This window comes from Microcebus murinus, chromosome 12, assembly GCF_040939455.1.
Source record: "Microcebus murinus isolate Inina chromosome 12, M.murinus_Inina_mat1.0, whole genome shotgun sequence".
In the NCBI taxonomy this organism is placed as follows: domain Eukaryota; kingdom Metazoa; phylum Chordata; class Mammalia; order Primates; family Cheirogaleidae; genus Microcebus; species Microcebus murinus.
The window spans coordinates 47,163,916-47,184,873 of record NC_134115.1 but is presented as its reverse complement, the minus strand read 5'-3'; the positions used below and the strand labels follow the sequence as shown (position 1 = coordinate 47,184,873).

General features: G+C 38.4%; 1 protein-coding gene across 1 annotated transcript in view; it reads left to right on the top strand.

Moving 5' to 3' along the window:
* The first annotated feature begins 15,233 nt into the window (after nt 1-15,233).
* HACD4 (3-hydroxyacyl-CoA dehydratase 4) overlaps nt 15,234-20,958 on the top strand; it is a 29,212-nt gene continuing 23,487 nt past the window's right edge. The window contains exons 1-3 of the mRNA XM_076008776.1: nt 15,234-15,355; nt 17,105-17,208; nt 19,455-19,582. Coding sequence (XP_075864891.1) covers nt 15,318-15,355; nt 17,105-17,208; nt 19,455-19,582 — 270 coding nt within the window. The 5' untranslated portion in view covers nt 15,234-15,317. The remainder of the gene's footprint in view (nt 15,356-17,104; nt 17,209-19,454; nt 19,583-20,958) is intronic.

Genomic DNA, 20,958 nt, shown 5'->3' with positions numbered 1-20,958 from the left:
TAGATACAAGATCATATCAGCAAACAGGGATAATTTGAAGTCTTTCCCAGTTTAGATGGGCTTTATTTCTTTCTGTTGCCTGATTGCTCTGGCTAGGACTTTCAATAGTATGTTGAATAGAAATGACAGCGGGCATCCTTGTCTTGTTCCAGTTCTTGGGAATGTTGTCACCTTTTCCTCATTCAGGAGGATGTTGGCTATGGGTTTGTCATACATGTCTTTTATAATTTTGAAGTATGTTTCTTCTATGCCAAGTTTGTTGAAGGTTTTTTGTTTGTCATAAAAGGATGTTATATTTTACTGAATGCTTTTTCTGCATCTATTGAGATGATCATCTGGTTCTTTTTGTTTCTTTTTATATAGTGAATCATGTTTGTTGATTTGTGTATGTTAAACCATCCTTGCAACCCTGGGATGAAACCCACTTGATCATGGTGGCTTATCTTTTTGATATGCTGTTGAATTTGGTTTGCTAGTATTTTTTGAGGATTTTTGCATCTATGTTTATCAGGAATATTGGTCCGTAGTTTTCTTTTTTGTTGTGTTCTTTCCTGGCTTTGGTATCAGGGTGATACTGGCTTCATAGAATGAGTTAGGGGGAGGATTACCTCCTTCTTGATATTATGAAGTAGTTTCTATAGGATAAGTACCAGTTCATCTTTATAAGTCTGGTAGAATTTGGCTGTGAATATGTTTGGGCTGGGGCTTTTTTTGTTGGGAGATTTTTTTTAACTATCAACTGAGTCAAGAATCTCAACAAACCCTTAGCAGATAAACATGAAAAAACCATATCTAGATATGACAGTCAAATTGCTTAAAATCAAAGATAAAGTGTTAAAAACAGCCATAGAAAAGAGATGCATAACATACAGGGAACTATGATAAGATTTACTGCAATGTAAGCCAGAAGGCTATGGAGTTGTATTTATAAAGTGTTAAACACACACACACCCTATCAACCTACAGTTCTATATGTAGTTGAATTATCTTTGAAAAATGAAAGTAAAATAAAGACAAAAGCTGAAAGAATTCATTGCCAGTCCCCCTATACTAGAAGAAATATTAAAGGACATCCTTAACCACTTCAGTACGGCACTCACTGGCCATGAAACTTTGCCCACAGCCGGCACTCATAGTCCGCATGATAGTTTGTGCTGTGCATTGACGACGAATCTGTTTTGCTCTTGTGTGATGAGGAAAGCTTTAAAGCACTGAAAACTTGTTTTACTTTACAGGCAGCGTTACTTGTAATGTAAATCAGGTAACATATATATATATATATGTTTTCATTATGTTATTTTTAAATGTTCACAATTTTATTTTGATAAATGAAAAGTTAGAAAAGTCTTATCACGGCTGTCGGCTAAAGTTGCTGTGCACGTTCACCTGTGGCTATTGACTATAGTCAAATACCGAAGTGGTTAAGGATAAGGAGAAGTGATGTCAGATGAAAATAGAATCTATTTAAAGGAATGAAGAATTGCAGAAATGGTAAAAAATATAAAGATTTCCACCTCAATTTAAAATTTACTTGAAAGACAAATTGACTTTCTATAACAAAATTTATTGTGAGATAACATGTAGAAGTAGAATGTATGACAGAATATAGAACTAGAACTAATGGGAAGGAGCAAATGGAAGAACTCTGTCATATGTTTCTTATAATATAATATGTAAGGAAAGTACTTGATAATTACAAAAATGTCAGGCAAGGAGGAAAAAAAATATTAAACAAGGCAAATAGACAAAAAGCCAAATAGTAGACATTAATCCAACCATAGCAATAGTTATTGTAAACTAAATAATTAAAAGGCAGAGATTGTAAGACTGGGTAAAAAAATAAACCCCAACTATATGCTATTTAAAAGAGACACACTCTAAATATAAAGAAAAAGGCTAAAAGTAAAAGATAAATGGATAAAAATATAACATGCAGTCACTTGTCATAAGAAACCTACAGTAACTATATTAATATTAAGTAGACTTCAAGTTTGACAATATATGAGCAAACAAATCCAATATATAAAAAAGATGCTACATAACAACTAAGTGTGAGTTTCATTCCAGTAATGCAGGGTTGGTTCATCACATTAACAAATATAATCGAAATTGATATAGAAAAGTCCTTTGATAAAATTTCATATTGATTCATAATTTAAAATAAACTCTCAGTAAACTTAAGAATAGAAGAAAAATCTGAATCTAATAGAGTATCTACAACTGTGGTCCCCAACCTCTGAGCCACAGACCGATACCGGTCCATGGCCTGTTAGGAACTGGGCTGCACAGCAGGAGGTGAGTGGCAGATGATCAAGTAAAGCTTCATCTGTATTTACAGCCACTCCCCATCACTTGCATCACTGCATAAGCTCTGCCTCCTGTCAGAAGAGTGACAGCATCATATTCTCGTAGGAGCATGAACCCTACTGTAAACTGCACATGCAAGGGATCTAGGTTGTAAGCTCCTTATGAGAATCTAATGCCCAATGATCTCAGGTGGTGCTGAAGCAGTGATGCCAGCACCGGGGAGCGGCTGCAAATACAGATTATCATTAGCAGAGAGGTTTGACTGCATAATAAAGGTAATGCACTTGAATCATCCTGCAACCATCCTCACCCCACGCCCAGATCATGGAAAAATTGTCTTCCATGAAACCGGTCACTGGTGCCAAAAAGGTTGGGAACCACTGATCTACAACACACCTATTAACCTCATATTTAGTGAAGAAACACTTATTACTGTTTTTAGAAAGAAAATCATTAAAGCCAGGATGTCCACTCTCACCATTTCTATTCAACATTTTATTGTGGATTCTAGCCAGTGTAATTGTGCATGTAAAAGAAATAAAAGGCTTAAAGATGAGGAAGAAAGAAAAAGAAAACTAATTTTATTCACAAATGGCATAATTTCATTCTAAAAAATTTACAAAATAAGTATCAGAACTAGTTGGTGGAGTTGACAAGATCACAGAATATACAAAGTCCATAGGCAAATAATTGTCTTCTAAAAGAGAACATAGGCAAATATTTTGTCAATCTTAAGGAAGGTGAATATGTCTTAGAAATGACACAGAAAATGCTAATCATAAAGAAAAATCATAAATTGGACTTTATAAAAATTAAAACATCAAAAGACAGCATTAAGAAAATAGTCTCAGACTACAAGAAAATATTTACAATACACATGTCTGACAAAGGCCTTGTATCCATAATATACAAATTCTTATAATTCAATAATAAAAAGACATATAGCCCTATAAAAATGGAGAAAACATGTGAAGAGACACCACACAAAGGACAATATATAAATGGTTAATAATAAGCACATGAAAACGTACTTAACATCCTGCATCAGAAAATTCAAATTAATACCACCATGATATATCATAATACACCCCTAGAATGGCTAAAATTAAAAACACTACAAATATTAACTAGGATATAAGGCTCTCATTCATTACTGGGAGGTATGTAAAAATGATACAATTGCTTGGAAAAATTATTTGCCAGTTTCTTATAGGGTTATATAAATGTACTATATAAGCCAATAATTCTATGTATTTACTTAAGAGAAATGAAAACAAATGTCTACAAGTGGACTTGTACAATGTTTATAGTTGTTTTCTTCTTAATATTCCCAAATTGAAAACAATCCAAATGTACATCAATAAGAGAATGGATAAACAGATTGTATTCATAAAATGGAATAATAATCAATAATAAAATGAATGGGCCACTGATACAGGCAGTAACTTGGATGAATCGCCAAAATATTATGCTGAGCAAAAGAATATAGATAGGAAACAGTACATACTGAATGACCTCATGTAGAAGTTCTAGAATAGATAAAACAAATCTGTAGTAATAAGAACAGTCATTATGGAGAAGGGGAGCAATTGGGGACAGCAACCAATCAACTAGGGAAAGACATGAGAGAACTTTCTGGGGTGACAGAAATGTTCTATACATAAGGTGTGGGTTATTTGAAGTATATACTTTTTCAAAACTCATTGAATTTTGTACTCAATATTTGTGTATTTTATTGTATGGAAACGATTAATAAAAATAGGAAAAACATTAACCTAAACACGACAACTATTCCCTGAAGATGCCCTAGTGTCTATAGTATTTGAAGCCATGATATTTATTTTGTAACTAATGATAATCTTTCAACTGTTTGTGTATATTTCTTGTGATATATAAATCATTGTTTGACAAAAATGGGATTATATTATGCATATTCTTTACATCTTATTTTTTTTTTTATTTTTATTTTTTGAGACAGAGTCTCACTCTGTTGCCCAGGCTAGAGTGAGTGCCGTGACATCAACCTAGCTCACAGCAACCTCAAACTCCTGGGCTCAAGCGATCCTCCTGCCTCAGCCTCCCAAGTAGCTGGGACTACAGGCATGCGCCACCATGCCCAGCTAATTTTTTTTTTCTATATATATTAGTTGGCCAATTAATTTCTTTCTATTTATAGTAGAGACGGCGTCTCACTCTTGCTCAGGCTGGTTTTGAACTCCTGACTTCGAGTAATCCACCCGCCTCGGCCTCCCAGAGTGCTAGGATTACAGGCGTGAGCCACCGCGCCCGGCCTTTACATCTTATTTTTATCTTTCAATAATACATTATGGAAATTTCAGCAAATTTACTGGCTTGCCTTTAACTTAATCTATCTCTATTAGCAGAAAGTTTTATAGCTTTTTTAACTTTTTCCAAACTTAGTAGATGTAAAATGTACCGTTGTTATTTCAATGTGTATTTCCCTTACTAAGAAGTTGAGCATCTTTCTGTATGTTCAATATTCATTTGGATTTTCTTTTCTGTGAATTGCCTACTCATCTCCTATGTCTATTTTTTTTGATAAGTGTTTTGCCTTTTTGTTGTTTGTATTATAAAAACTTTTTATATTTTTCCAAATACATTACACATTTTTTTCCAATTTTTCATTTGTCTTTTGCATTTAAAAAATCTTATATAATCCTATCTTGGTTGAACAGCTTTTATTAACACCTATGTTGTCCAAATAATCATCTAAATTTTAAGTTGTTTTATTGCCTTTTTCTTCAAACTTTTTTATTGTATCTTTTTTATTTTTTTATTTTAGAGTTTTATGGGGGTACACACGTTTTGGTATCTAATTTTTGTATGGCCTATGGTAAGGTTCCAACTTTATTTTCCTCCAGATGGATTAACCAGGTGTGCCAGCCATTTCTTAAATAAGTGACTTCTTTGAACTGAAATTTTACTTTTGTCAAACATTGAGTTCTTATATCTACTAAGATTCATTACTAGATCTTGATTATTTTTAATTCAATTTGTTTCTTCCTATATCGATGCCATGAGGCTGATATATTGCCTTGTGATTATTTTTGTTTTTAATTTTTTCTTGTGATCTATTTTATTATCTGGCAATTCAAATCATTCTCACTATTCCTTTTTTATTAATTTCTTGGCTACTCTTAGAAATTTATTTCTCTTATGAACTTTGATAATATTTCATTCAATTTTTAGAAACTCCTTAAGAATATAATTGAAATTACCTTCCATTTATAGATCAATTTGGGAAATTTTAAATTTGGGATATTTTAAGAATTCCATGCAAGAACACAATATATTTTTCCATTAGTTTCACTTCTTTATATACTACAATAAGATGCTTTATCTTCCTTTGCGAAAACATGTATATTTCTTCTTTAATTCTAGAGATCTAATAGTTTTGTTACTATTGGGATTAGAATTTATAATTCTATTTTCTTTTTAACTGGTTATGGCTTTTATAGAAAAGATTTTACAAAAATATATTTTTAACTAAAGCTCACATATGGAGACTTTTGAAAGTGTGGGTAGAGGTCAGTCAGCCCTATAAAGGCAAGTCTGAACTAACCATCATCATTTAGGATTAATCAGGATTAGTCTCATTTTTCTTCTAAATATCTGTCTCCTGGTGGCTTCCTTGCCCAACTACTGTCTAATATGGGCCCCTATTTTGCGGTTCTTTTCTGTTTCGCCTTGACTGAATGCTATTGGTCTCCTATTCAGTGCCTTATCTGTCCTGCAGGTTGGTCTGAGAGTATGTTTGGGCTTCCTAGGGGCGGGGCCCAGTACACGTCTGCATTTGCTTTGTCTCTTAGACAGTACAATAGACACCACTAAAGCAATCTCTAGCTATATGGTATAAGACTTTTATACCAGCAATATAAAACAACTAACCATCTCCACGATGGTCTTAAAAGTTATATGTGCAGTAAAGATTATTGTTAATGAGAAGATAAGAAACCATTATAAACTTGAAGAATGGACATTTAAATATAGTTATATCAAGCTAATAACCTTAAAAATTAACAGACTAAATATCAAAGCAGACTAAATTTCACCTGCATTAAGTAGGCTAAGTGTAAGCAGCCTATTACTTAACACTAGTGTTAAGTAGAAGAAGTTTTCTTTCTCTTCTCTTAACTCTGGTATCTAATGTGTGAAGGTGCAATTCAGCCATCTAATCTTCCCTTAGTTATACCTGCTATGGAGACCCAATCTCCACCTACTCCCAACACTCTCAGATAAAGACAGGGAGATCAGAATTTCTGTCTGTACAACAGGCAAATGCTAGCACACCTCATATGTGACATCTCTCTGTCTCTTTTCCCTGCTTTCGTCTGGTCAGTCCTTATCTAGAAAACCAACCCAGATATTCATATTTGGGTTTAGCCTTGACTTTTGGATTCATCACAGAACTCTCCACTTCTGAGTCTATCTCTGTTCCTCCCTTCATCCTCCCACTCCCAAACTGCTCATTACCCCTTCTGTGACTCCTCAGTACAGAAAATGTATTGGATATTTTCTGGCTAGAGGTGTAAGCTCTTGCATTTCATTTAAGATAATTCCTTTGTCTGCCATGGCTTGACTCCTCTCCAGCCCCACCCCAACCCCACTTCTATCTTCCACGGGTTTTATCTTCAACACAATTTAACAAGCAGCATCCAGGGCTCCACCTTCAAACCTGTTGCAGGCAGGTGTTTGGCAGGCTTGCCAGGCCCTCACCTCATTATCATTTGAACCTTGACAGTTACCTCGATCCTCACATGGGAGGTGGGGTAGGGTCTGTAATAGTATTACTTCCACTTTAAAAATAAAGGAGCTGAGGTTCAAGAGGCCTTGATACTTGTCCAACATCACACAGAAGTGAAACTTTGACTTGAATGCAGGTCTTCTGACTGAAAATTCCTTGCTTCCTGTAACCATTTCTTTCTGTTTTCTCAGCATAATTAAAACAAAAATGTCTGGCCTTTTATGAAATTGTAAGTTCCTTGAGAATGGATATCATGTCTTTTTGTCTTTAGATTTATTCTCTCCCAAACATCCAATACAGGCTCACCTAAGACAAAGTCTTGCACAATATTTGTGATAAACAATAATTCTGTGCATAGTAAACACAGGCAGCAGAGTGAACATGTAAAACCAAAGGGGGGGGGAGGAAGAAGTATGAACATTAACAGCATTTATGGCTGATGGCTTTTCTAGGAACAGCTTTTATAGAAAGTGCATATGTGAGAAATGAAATGAATCATGGCATTGCAGAATATTAGAACCAGGTCATAAAATCTTTATGATCTTCTTATCCAATCTCACTGAATTGAGAGAATAGCCAACATTTAGAAGGAAATATGGAATATAAAAGAATTTGAGGAGTAAGCTCTTTTTTTTGATTCTAGAAAGTCTTTAAGAGTTCTGGTCATATTTCTCTTGGGATCAGCACTTCCTAGCATTACTAAGTTGTATGAATGTACAATATCAGCAATGTTCATTTATTTAAACATTCAGTAAGTCAATATCTTTTAGATAATGTTTAGGTGCTTAGATCATTTTTTAAACTTTATCTTTGTTTTTTAACTTTCTTTAGTCAAAAGAGATTTAAAAAGGTGTTACAAGTCAAGGTTTGCTTCTTGACTTTGTGTATATAATATACAACCACAAAGTCTTCCATTATTAGCCTTTTTTCATCTAAAAAACTTCTTACCTTAGAATATCAAAAAGCAACATTGCCTTTAAAAGTGATCAGAATATAACACAAACATTTTATCTAATAAGATCATGTCAAAGTTATCTTCTTTGATACTATTTATGTCTCCAACCCAAATAAGGTTCCCAGAACTTTAAAAAAATTAAGCTCCTAGAGTGACTCTTCTAGAAGCAATTAATAAAGTGTGTTAATCTAAGAAAAGTAATTTTCAATGATCATAGATAATGACATGGGACAAGAATATATAGAAATGAAAACTGAATTTAAGTGAAACCTTAACTGTATATAATAGGGATAACTGTTGTGAAATATAGTTAGCTCTCCATATCCATGGGTTCTGCAATAGTGATCCAAAAATATTCAAAAAATTAAAAATTTAAAAAATATAGTATCACAACTATTCACATAACATTTACATTGTATTAGGTATCATAAGTCATCTGGAGATGATTTAAAGTACATGGGAGTATGTGTGTAGGCTGTATGAAAATACTATACCATTTTATATAGAGGACATGAGCATCCTAGGTTTTGGTATCTGCAGAGGGTGGAGGGTTAGGGAAAATGGGATGGAGGGATGGGGAAGGGGGTCAGGAGGTACAGTAGCATGTCCTGGACAACCCCAGATGATGCCAAGGGACAAATGTAATGTGATTTTCTCTTTGCATTTCTTTGAATGTGACCTTCTTCCTAGCCTTCCAGAGTCATCCTTTTTGCCTCAAGAGATTTGGGCTAGTAGAAATGTAAGGGGATGGAATGAGTCCTTGCTCAGCCTTTATCTGTCTGAAAAGTGGGCCTTTGCAGTCGCTGGTGAAGCACCAGTTTTGACACCCAAGGTTTGTCAGGAGTAAAAGAAATGTCTAAGTTCCCCCAAAACTCCTTTTATGATAGCACAATTTGGAAAGCTGTGTATTGAGTTTCACAATAAGCCACAGAGGGAAAAAAAAAACAACACAAAAAACTCTAGGACATGACAATAAGGGAAGACACACCTACGTAGGGAACTGGCGGGGAAGTTTCCAGGAGAGGAAGAGAGAGAGATTCTAAAAAAGGAAGCATGGGAAAAAATGGTGTATAGAATGAAACATACAGAATGGAAAGATCTATAGCAAGAGCCCCTGCTTTCTCTCCCCTGACTCCCTACCCCAGCTGTAAACTAAACCACCAGTCAGGGCTGGGGGTTGGTGAGAATAGGAGTTGCCTAAGTTGTAAAATTTAGGCAGGCACTCCCTCTCAGTATCGCAAGCCTGAGGGGAGAGAGCGCCTCCTTAAATTTTGTGCCCTAGGTACCTCGCTAGCCTCGCCTAGTCCCAGCCCTGCTACAAAGATGGGCGGCATCACAAGCCATAGGTTTAGTGTCTTTCTTTCTTAAGTAGATATAGGAAAACCTGTGAGCACTTGGAGTAGCACCATGCTCAGGGCAGCACCACGTCCAGCATGATGTGGGAAAGACAAGGAGCTACCTGCACAGATGGTCTGAAATAATTTGACTAATTCCTCACGGCTTGCTAAGAAGTTTCCACATGACCTACCAGGGGGATAAGGAGATGCAGAGAGGACCAGTAGAGGCCTGGGGATGGAAATGAAGATTGTCAAGGCAAGGATAGAAGACTGGGGGGGGGGTGATGGGATCTACAATCAGTAGCAGGTGGGACCAGTATATTATCAACAGATTGAGGACACATCAAGTATACAGACACCAGTGCAAGGAGGCACCTCAGCAACAGGCTATCAAGGAACCAAATGACAACCCACAGGCGTGTGTGTACAGCTCTGAAACCCAGTCATCACTACCTACACAGGTCGTGTGAACTTTCCCATACACCAACGTGCCTTAGGGAGAAGAGCAGGAACCCAAACAGATATTGTGTTCCTTTTCATTGACAATTTTTGTTTGTATTGTTTTTGTTTTCCCATGATAATTAATAGGATGCATTGTTTCATAAACAAGAATAAATCAGTTTTTTAAAACAGCCAAAACCAGCACTTATCTTTAGAAATATGTGTGTTGAATTTTAACAACTTTATTGAAGTGCAATTAACATGTAATAAACTGCATAAGTTTAAATTTGGTAAGTTTTAAGATATATACCTATAAAATCATCACCACAATCAAGATGGACATTTCCATCTCTCATGTACCTTTGCAACCCTTGCCTTCCATCACTCCCCTCCCACATCCATCCTTAGGCAGCCACCAATCTGCCTCCACCATGTAGATTTGCTTCCATTTCCTAGAATTTTAAATAAGTGGAATCATACTGTATGTATTCTTTTTCATCTGGCTTCTTGCACTGAGCATGATTATTTTGACCTTCATTCACACTATTGCTTGTATCAGTAGTTTATTTCTTTTTATTGCTAAGTATCATTCCATTGTATTGCTAGGCCATAATTTATCAATTCATCTATTGATGGAAGTTTGGGTTGTTTCCAGCTTGAGACTATTAAAAATAAAACTTTACATGAGAGTTCCAGTTGTAGTATCATCTTTGGTGAAGCATGTGTTCAAATCTTTTGCCCAGTCTTTATTGGGATGTTTGTCTTCAAATTATAGAGTTTTGAGAGTTCTTTATGTATTTGTATATAAGTTCTTTATTAGTTATATGATTTATAGGTATCTTTCTTCTAGTCTATACCTTTTCACTCAAAAGTGTCTTTTGAGGATCAGAATAGCAAGAAATATACTTGTTTATATATCTAAAATGGTATCTAAGAAGTATCTAGGAAATCTCTGCCTAACCCAAGGTCTCAAGAACTTTTTCCCTGTGCTTTCTTCTAGAATTTTTATAGTTTAAGGTGTTACATAGTGTTAAAATTTGACTCTATTATAAGTAATTGAAAGAAAGTCATTACTTGCAAACAAATACTGAACAACACATGAAATAAACTTAAGAATTCAGTATTTGAGACAGACTAAGATTCTAATCTCAGTTCCAATATTTACTAGCTATGTGATCTTGGTCAAGAAAATAACTGATCTGGCCTTGTTATCTCTTCTATAAAATTAGGGTAAGAACAGTCCCCACTTCATAAGGTTGCTCTCAGGCACGAGATAGTGTAAGGAAAGCACTGTAAAATTCACATAGCTAATAATCATTAATGTAATCAAGTGAACTCGATGGAGGAGAATGTCCAAGGCATAGAAAATAGATGAAAAGATGGCTCCTGCATAGCTGAATGAACCAATTATACGTATGCACACATTTTCCTGGACTAGGACAGGGGGTAGACTGAGGGAGGATGACGCATCTGAGTCCAGCGTTTGGTTTTCTGAATAGAGTCATAAAAGGGGAAGCCATTAGAAAAATGGATGGTGAAAGTTCTAGCAGAGGAGTAGGAGCAAGGCTTTGGATCAGCTGGAAAAGAGTGACAACAGAGCTGAGAGTATGTCCAGGCAAAGATTGCAATAGATGACTATGCATGACTACTGCTCAAGTAAGCTAAGAGAAGAGGGAAAACATAGGTGAAATTTTGCACAGCATTGTGGAAAGACATCTTAGCCTAGCTTTAACTAGCTTTTTGGTGCCTGTGATATAAGATTAGATCACATAATCTTTAAGGTCTAGCAGCCTGTGAAATTTCCAGTCTGTGCGGTGGAATTGGGAGTAGGGAGAGGAGTGATCCCTGAAAATTACAGATGGTGAAAACAAAACAGGATTCTGGAATTGACAGTTACCGAGTATAACCAGTTCCTTGTGGAGTGATTTGTGGCTGATGGAGGAGAAATGGGTAATAAGGTATTTTCCCAGAGCCTCTGCTGTCAGTGAATAGCACATGAAGTATTGGATTCACAAAGTGAGATTGCCAAGGAAGTCAGAAGGAAAATATATAGAAAAAGGATGGATGTGTGGGCAGATAGATAAATGTCCAAAGTCTGGAGTTTTACCCATTGGACACCGTTTCTCTGAGGATCGTTGTGAAAATAAGGTGCTTTCTCATTTTTATGTATGGTTTAAAACAATTTTTTTAAAGCCAGTCAGTTACTGCTTTGAAATACATTTCCAGTCTTTAGCTTCCCAGTTGGTGTTCTTTGGGATAAAAATAAATTTAAGCATTTGCCCAAGGAAACCAAAACTGACACGTTCAAATAATTTTAAAATTCCTTCCAAAGACAATACTATATTAATTCAGTTATTTGAACTACCTTGGCTTCTGACTTTTTCTGTACGAGTAGATAATTAAAAGTCAAGTATATGTTTTTCAGTAATGCAATCATCACTGAATGTTTTTTTTTTGGTTGAAATTTTGGGAAAGGAAAACTCAGACTGGGTTTTAATCCATTCATTCAACATATTTATGGACACCTACCATGCCCAGCACTGTACTAGGTGCATTCATTCATTTTCATGTATACATTTTCTTATTTAATTTTCCCATTAACTGTATTTTTGGCAAAAGACACTTAAAAAGGTTAAAACTTGTCAAATTCTCACTGTCAGCAAGAGGTAAAGCCCTCTCAGAATATTTAACCTAGTTGAATAAGTAGGTACTTCCGAATAGTACCCTAAGGTAAGTGCCACCATAGACACATATTGGCCTATGTGGCTCTCAGAGGAAGCTCTGGGAAGGCCTTTAAAAAACGAATAGAGCTTTGACAGGTAAATGTTAGGCTTGTGAGAAGGGGAAAAGGTAGAAGAGAAAGTCAAAGTAGAGGGAGAAATTTTCACAGAAGCCTATTGGCCGGAGAATGCCTGGGGTGGTCATGAAACAACAAGTTGCTGGAATTTGGGTGAGGGGATAGGGCAGTAGGAAATGTCAGCATGTGACAGACTTGGAGACAAGATGACATATAACTATAGCAGGCAACGGGAAGACAGCAAAGCATTTTGACCAGGAGAATGGCTAGGTCAGAACTGTGTTTTAAGAAAGACTTCCTGCAGTCCTTAACTAATCTATGGTACCCTGGACAGAAGGAGAGGAGATGGACGGCAGGGAGGCTGGTGGAGGCCATCTTGGTGAGGCCAGGAGGACCAGCAGTGGAGCTGTGGCAGAAGAGAAGGAGAATTTCACTCCCCATCCAAAGCGTTCTCTCATAAGTTCTCTTTGCTCCTATTCCTTGGAAACTAAGGTAGAATTAGCCAACTGTTTGATTTGAAAGGGTTTTTTATTTGTTGATTGGTTGGCTTGTTCCTTATTGGGCAACTGAAAGGGAATTCTTTTTGGGCAGTAAAAAGATGTAACTGAAGTGTTGCTCCAAGAAAATCAATCCAGTTATGATGTAAAGAATGGACTTGAGAGAGGCAGTTACTCCTCACCTAGGTACTGGGAAATGAGGTATAGAAGGAACACTAGCAATCAGTAGATCTTGAAAGGATGGAATCAATAGATTTTTAGTGGATTGGAAGATTGGAAGATGGGAACTTCCAAATTTTAAACCCAGTGGCTAGGACAGTGGGGGGTCTCTCTGTAAAAAATAAGAGAAGACAATGATTTGGGAAGAAAGATAATTATTTTAAATAGGTTGAATTGGAAGTAACAATAGGACTTTCATGAAGAAATATCCAGTAGCCAGAGTTGGTGTTATTGAAAGAAGGGCTGGAAATAATACAGTCAGAGGTTGTCTGCATGGAGGTGTCTGTGCTGAGGGACAATATGGTGGCAAACAGAGGATGACTTAGGGAAGACCTTTGAGGAAACAGAGCAGGAGAAGGGGACTCGTCCAGACTGAAAGCACAGGAGGCCAGAGAAGTAGAACGTGCGGAGTTGCAGAGGTAAAGGGAAGAGAGGTGAAGTTGGCCGAATACAGCAGACTTGGCAGGGGCTTTGTTTGGTGACCAGGTATCACTTCCTCCTGGCAGCCTTCCTGCCTTCCCCTCCCACCCCATTTTAGGCCATCCAGGACTTATTTTCTCTCTGTTTGGCCTGAGGAGAGATGGCATTGATAATGGGTTAGAGACAAGTGTGCCTCAGGTCAAACGCTACCTCAGGTCAAAGCGAGGATGGGGTGGGGTTGGGGGTGAGGGGAGGGTGTAGCCCTGCAGAGTCTTGGGAGGTGGGAGGAAAAAATTAACACACTTCCAGAATGCAATTTCAGGAGAGTGTTGGGAAGTCAAACTGTAAGATGTTATGGAACCAGGAAGATGGTAAGAATTGAAAGAAGTACTTGATTATGGGAGAAAATGGGCAGGGAATTACAAGAAATTTACATTAAGAGACAAGCAGAGAGAATCTAATGTTTAATTCTTGGGTAAGAGATTTGACTATGCTCCTAAACTGTGGTGAAAGACAGTGGAATGGAGAGAACCAAGATGCAAAAAGGCAACAGTAACAACCTATGGAGCAAGTTTGAGAAGGTCTGCTGAGCACGCGGAGGCGGGGCTTGGGACAAGGTGCAGAGAAATGGAGAGGTGAGAGAGGTGGGTGTAGTGAATGCACTTTGAGGAAGGAAGCTATGGCCTAAAGGCTGACCTTGAAGTTCTAATACTGCCATTTATCAGTTGTGCGGTCTGTGGCAAGTGACTTAACATTTTTCGGAAGAGTTGACTCCCCTTTTGGTAAAATGGGGCACTAACTTGTAACTCCAATAACTGGGTGTTTTGTCCCACTTGCTTGCAAGTGCCTTGTTGGCTGTTGCTGTTTTTGTTTGGTGGTATTTCCCTTACGGGGCAGAGTAGCCTGAAGATGGTCTGGATCCTATCAGCAAAATAGGAGCGGGTCACCTGAGTGCGGGACAGTGATGCCATAGGCCGGAGAGCAGAAAAAGGTTTTAGGAGTGCTGGGCATAGGCTACGGTGATTAATGTAACAAGAATATGAGCATTTGCAAGCATCAGTGAGGACATAGAAAGCAGGGATGCCTGATCCAGGAGGAATCAGATCCCTTAGCTAGAAATGTGTTGGGAAGGTATGAGCACAGCTTCGTTTCTGAACCTCTCTCACAGGTGTGGGTTATGAGGGGCGACCAACTAGGGTGCAAGCATCCCAGGTGGCTTTGGGCTTGAGCGATTTTTAAGGCCCCAGAAAGTCCCTAGGTGCGTTGATTTCCACGGGGCTTGCAACAGGGTCTCAACCCAAAGATTAGGAACCTGTAACCAGAGCTTGGTAAACTCTCCGGGAACACGGGCGGCCGTCCCGCTGTGCCAGCCAGCCATTCGCACTGCGGCGCTGCGCAGAGCTGCAGGAACTTCTCTTTCATCTCCTCCTGCCCAGCGCACGACCTCGGGCTTTTTCCTTTTGGTAATCGCTGCGTGTAGTGACGCCCCGCCCTTCCGCGCCCGGCCGGGGCAGCCCCTCCCGCCTCTCCGCCCGTGCTGCTTCGCGGACCGCGCTGGAAGCCCCGGCGGCGGCGGCCCATGGGGCGCGTGGCGCTGCCCGCCTGGCTGCAGCCCAGGTAGGGCGCTCGGGCGCGCGGGCAGGGGCGGCGGGGCGCGGGCTCCCCCAGCAGCGGGCGGGCTCCGGGCGGCGCGGCCAGACCCAGCCCTGCGCTGGCTCTCCTTGGAGCTCTGGACGGGTGTTAGCTCACTTAATTCTCTCGAGCACCCTAGGAGGAAGGCTCTGTTGTTTTCCCCATTTTACAGATGAGGAAAGGGGAAGGACAGGCTGCACGGCCACCCCTTCCCTCCGTGGGCCCTCTGCCAGTCCTTCCTCCCCTCCCCCATCGGGAGCGCTTCCCTCGACTTTCTCGGACGCAGTGTTGCTTGCGGGTGGTTTTTAGATCTACCAGCTATGGCAACACCTACCACACGTGTAGACTCCAGGGGCCTGGAGATGTGTATGTTTAACGGAGAAGCCGGGTGATTCCGATGCAGGGTGAAGGAGGCTCTCTTCTCAACCCTTTTAGTACTTCATCATATAGGGGCGGGGGTGCCAAATAACACCATCCAGCTACACGGTATCTGCTTCCCGGCTTATTAGCATTGCCACTTAGAGGTTAGACGTCTCCAACTGGGAGAGAACCTTGTCTACACTGGCAGGGCCACTCCCTCCACCCTTCTGAACCCCCAGGGACGACTTCAAACAGTGCTTTTCCTAACTCCCTCAAACCATATATCTGTCAATCTTCGCTTAGTCATCTCCCCAGCAACCCACAACACATTTTTAAACTCAGCTTGACTTCCCTTTTCTGGCCTGAGCAACTAAACTGCTTTCTATGTGTGTCTGATGAAGGAAACTATCTGCCCTTGCAAAATATAATAGAAGGCAGCGCGAGATACTGACCCCAATCACATAATGTATTCAAAAGTCAGGTGTGTCCAATTACTGAATTACCCACCATTGGGGATTGCCCCACCTCCACTCGCCCTCACAACTGAACCAGTTCTCCCTCAAGTCCTGCACTCAGCAGGCTGAGCTACTGGGACACATATTGCCCCACATGGACTCTTCTGCACACATGGTTTTTTTTGTTGTTTTCAAAAATATTCAAAGCCATCTTTGATAAAGCAGTGATTGCTTTATCCCTTGGTGAAAAGCAAGGTTAGAACTTTATTAAAGATGAAAGTGGATAATGGATTTTGAAAAAGAACTGTATTTGGCTTTAAGCTAGTTCAGACTTATGATGGTTCAGCTTACAATTTTTTGACTTTGATAGTGAAAGCTGTATGCATTCATTAAAAATCATACTTCACATATTTAATTTTAATCTTTCCCTGGGCTAGCAATGTTTGGGTAAGATACTCTCCTGATGCTTGGTAGTGGGCAGCAGCTCCCAGTCAGCCATGGGACTGAGGGTGAAGAACTGGTACCCCACGGGGTCCTGGGTTGCCAGGTGATTCTGCCAACTGCAGGCTAATGCCAGTGCTCTGAGCACAGTTAAGGTGGGTGAGGCTAAGCTGAGATGTTCAGTAAGCTAGGTGTATTAAGTGCATTTTCAACTTAAAACATTTTCAACTTAATGCTGGGTTTATCAGGACATAACCCAAATGGTAAGTGGAAGAGCATCTGTACTCACTTTAACAGAAAGTGTGTGCTTTGGGTTTCTTCAAAATCTGATGCATATTGGGTGGCAACCAAATAAAAGACCATGACGTGGAACAGTTTTCTTTTGCTTGCTTAAGTTCGCCAGTACATTAAAGGACATGTGTACAATGATGAAATAATTATGAAAGATGTGTTTAATGGCATTTTTCTATGTTTACAGGTACAGGAAGAATGCTTATCTTTTCATCTATTACTTAATCCAATTCTGTGGCCACTCATGGATATTTACAAATATGACAGTCAGATTTTTTTCATTTGGAAAAGGTAAAACTCCAAAATCACTTTTTGATAACTTTTCATTCTTGTTTTCACCTAGTACTCCTTCTATTAATTTTAAACTTCTACATATCTCTCCTAACATCCTTCACTCCTCTAAAACTCATATTTTGTCAGTAACCACACATCTTATTGTGAAAACCAAAACCTGGGAAAGGAAGAGGAATGAGATAAGGGAAAATGACCTGGCTTTCCCCTGAGAAAGCAGTTGGCCCTGAAAACCTAGACATGGCATTGGGATGGGGACATTTCATTGTTACTTTGAGTTTTGCACCAAACCTGAGCAGATTTGTTTTATGAGGAAATATGTAAATCCTAGTATAACATTTTTTGCAGAGAAATCAGAAATTAATCAAATTCTTTCAGTGTTTTTTTTTTATTCTTCAGGTTTAGAGTGACTGGAGACTTAGTAAGAAAAACACAAACTTTATATGCCCCAAGCCTCTCTTTGGTCCCCTTGAAAAGTAATGTGTAAATGACACACTTTGTAGAGATGACTAATCACTTATATGGGAGTTGGCATTAATGGCTTAAATTATAAATTCCCTCCAGTTTCCTAAAAAGTAAAGATACTCCTTTAAAGTAGCATTTCAAATTTTAAATAATGAATCATTAATTGACTGTCAAAATAACATTCTTTTCACGTTCCATCCCCACGTGGGTAAGTGTCATCACAGTTTTCAACTGTTGGGTGACTTGACAATTTGAGCAACTGCTGGCTTCAGCTAAAAACAAACATGGATAATACATCTGGGAAAAGTCATGCTGTGCTCATCATTTCAGACTTCTGTATCATAAGGAAATTAATCTACTTCCGAGGCACCATAAGCTATCTTATGTAGCTTTTTCTTACTGAAAATCTACAGATAAAGTCTTGCCTTTGTTGAAGACATCCAAAAATACAACCTAAGGCTTGAATTTCAACTGTAAGCAATGAGAATATTTAAGCAAAAGAGAAAACAGGTGGTGGGAAAACATCCTTCATATTTTTAGAAAAAAGCCGTCAATTCTAGGCCTTGGAAGTTGGCTGACCTTGTATGGGCGTATTACTGATCACTCACAACATGAACCACGAGCCATGAACTCTGTTATGCTACCTCTTCTTCCCAGTGAGAAAAGTTGTCGTAGTCAGCAGTGTATGTATTTCTTAATTATTATCCTGCAGTTATAGTTATAATTATAGAAGATACTTATTAAAGAAACACAACTAGTTCATATGGAAAGCAGACTGAAAACTACTAAGTGGGGATTGGTACAATTCTTGAATCAATGTATAAATTAAGTTTAAGTGCAACAACAGTCTAAAACCCTGACTTTGTAAGCCCTGCTACCTTCTTCTTTTACAGAGCTGTGCAATTGATGATGCTGTGTTCTAGCAAGTGCAGGGCAGTGGATAAGAGCATGGACTATGTGTTTCAGGAATCATCTCTGAAATGGGGATGATGATGACAGTGTCCATCTCATGCAGCTGCTGAGAAGAGAAACCCTTAGTGGTCAATTATTATCATGTGCATGATCCGCGAGGCAGTAAAGACAGCAAAATCTTCCCGAGAAGTTTCTAAACATGGCAGGATTTCATTTTAAAACATAAAGCAGACAATTTATTCCAGGTAGAGCAACACTTGTTTCCCTTCCATTTCAGCACCCTCTAAGTACAAAATTTCATTTGGGCCCTCTTCTATGCAGACTCCAAAAGTCCGGATCCAAGGCTCAAGTTCCAGTGTTTAAAACTAATAAAATCCAGAAAAGCACTAACCAAGTATGTACAGAAAACAAATATTGGATGTACACGTTATTTGATATCACAGCATCATTAATGACATAAAGCTTCTCTAAAGTCATATTTTTTTTCTTTGTCATTTCTTGTTGGTGGAAAAGCTGTGAGCACAGCAGTTTCTTTAAGCTCACCTCTATTTACACTTGAAGTAATCTAGATTCTCTATGGTTAATTACTTCAGTGTGGGAATTGCTTTATGATCTCATATTAGGTCTTTCTCAAGTTTTTACCTCTTTTTAGAAGAGAAGCAATTAGAGTATACTACAATATGAAGTGCTTTCTTTGGTTGCACTGTATTCTTAATTTAGTAGCCTATTAAAGAATTTTCCACATAAATACAAGGAATTGAATAAAAAAGGAAGTGAATAATCTCCATTTATTTCAAAGTGTGGCATAGGTTTGGGTTGTGATCTAGTTTTTACTTACTATATTTGTATTTTTAACCCACTGGACACAGATTCAATGGTTGACACTTTTTATGCTATCGGACTTGTGATGCGACTTTGCCAATCCATTTCTCTCCTGGAGTTGCTGCACATATATGTCGGCATTGAATCAAATCATCTTCTCCCAAGGTTTTTGCAGGTAGGTTTTAATCACATTATCATTATAGAATCTATTTGATATTTTTTTTTTATTATTTTTTTTTATTTTGGCATATTATGGGGGTACAGATTTTAAGGTTTCAATAAATGCCCATTTCCCCCCCTCCCCCCAAAAGTCTGAGTCTCCATCATGACCATCCCCCAGATGGTGCACATCTCACTCGTTATGTATGTATATACCCGCCCCCCTCCCCCCTCCCCAATACCCTATTACTGTAGCACCTGTGTTTTATTTATACCCTCTCTTGACTTTATGGCAGTTAAAGAGCCAACCCTTGCATGAAGTCACTGATAAAGAAGTAATTCCATGGAAGGATAACTGTATTCTAAAACACACAGTGAGAATAGCTGGCTGGAAACATTCAGGGCAGTGATGCTTATAGATCTTGCAGCACTACATTGATCCGATCCTGGGAGGAGTTTTTCACAGTCACTTCCTACCGTCACTAGGTCACTGCCTAGGGTAGTATAAGACAATGGAAAGGTATAGGATCGGAGCCATTCAGACTTGGGTTTGATGCCTGGTTGTTCTACTTACCACTGTGGGATCATACCATCCACAACCACTGGGCTGTTGAGAGGAAAGGACACCACACACAATACCTGGCACAGAGAAGATTATTAAAAAACAAATCCCCCAAATTTCCCTTCATCCCTATCCAGGGAATAGAATGCTCCCAAGCCATTTCTTGCTTATTTTACCACTTTTACTAAATACAAATGGAAAGGGGAAATCATTTGTGTTTATCTAGTATGGCATGAAGTATAGACTCAAGGATCACATAGACCTGGTTTCAAATCCAATCCCAGTTCTAGCTTTTATAAGTTGTATGGATTTAAACAAGCCATTTGATTAATTCTGAACCCCATTTTCTTACGTGATTTGAAAATAACATGTATCTTATGGAGTAACTGAGAAAATGGTTAGGATAAGTTCCTGGCCCTTAGTTAAGAATACAATACCTGGTAGCTATCACTGTTACCTTAGCTGTTGTTTGTTCCCTCTTCCATGCCTCTAGCCCTGGATGACTGTGTTATTTTTAAGGCAGGTTGAAGGAAGATGGGAAATCTGTTGGTAGAGACTCTGTGGAAAGTCATTGCTGAATTAAGGCAAAAAAAAAAAAAAAAAAAAAAAAACTTAAAAAGGTATTTTTTCATAGGAAAGGGGAGATAAGGGTTAGGTGATGATATGGACGTATGTTTACAATCTACAGAAACAGGTAACTACATAAGTATAATTTTAGGTTTCCCCAACATAAATTTGAAAAATAGATGTTAGAAAAATTCACATTGTAAAAAATAATTCAAATATGCTAGAATCTTATTATATTGCCAATACCTACAAAAGTGCTTAAA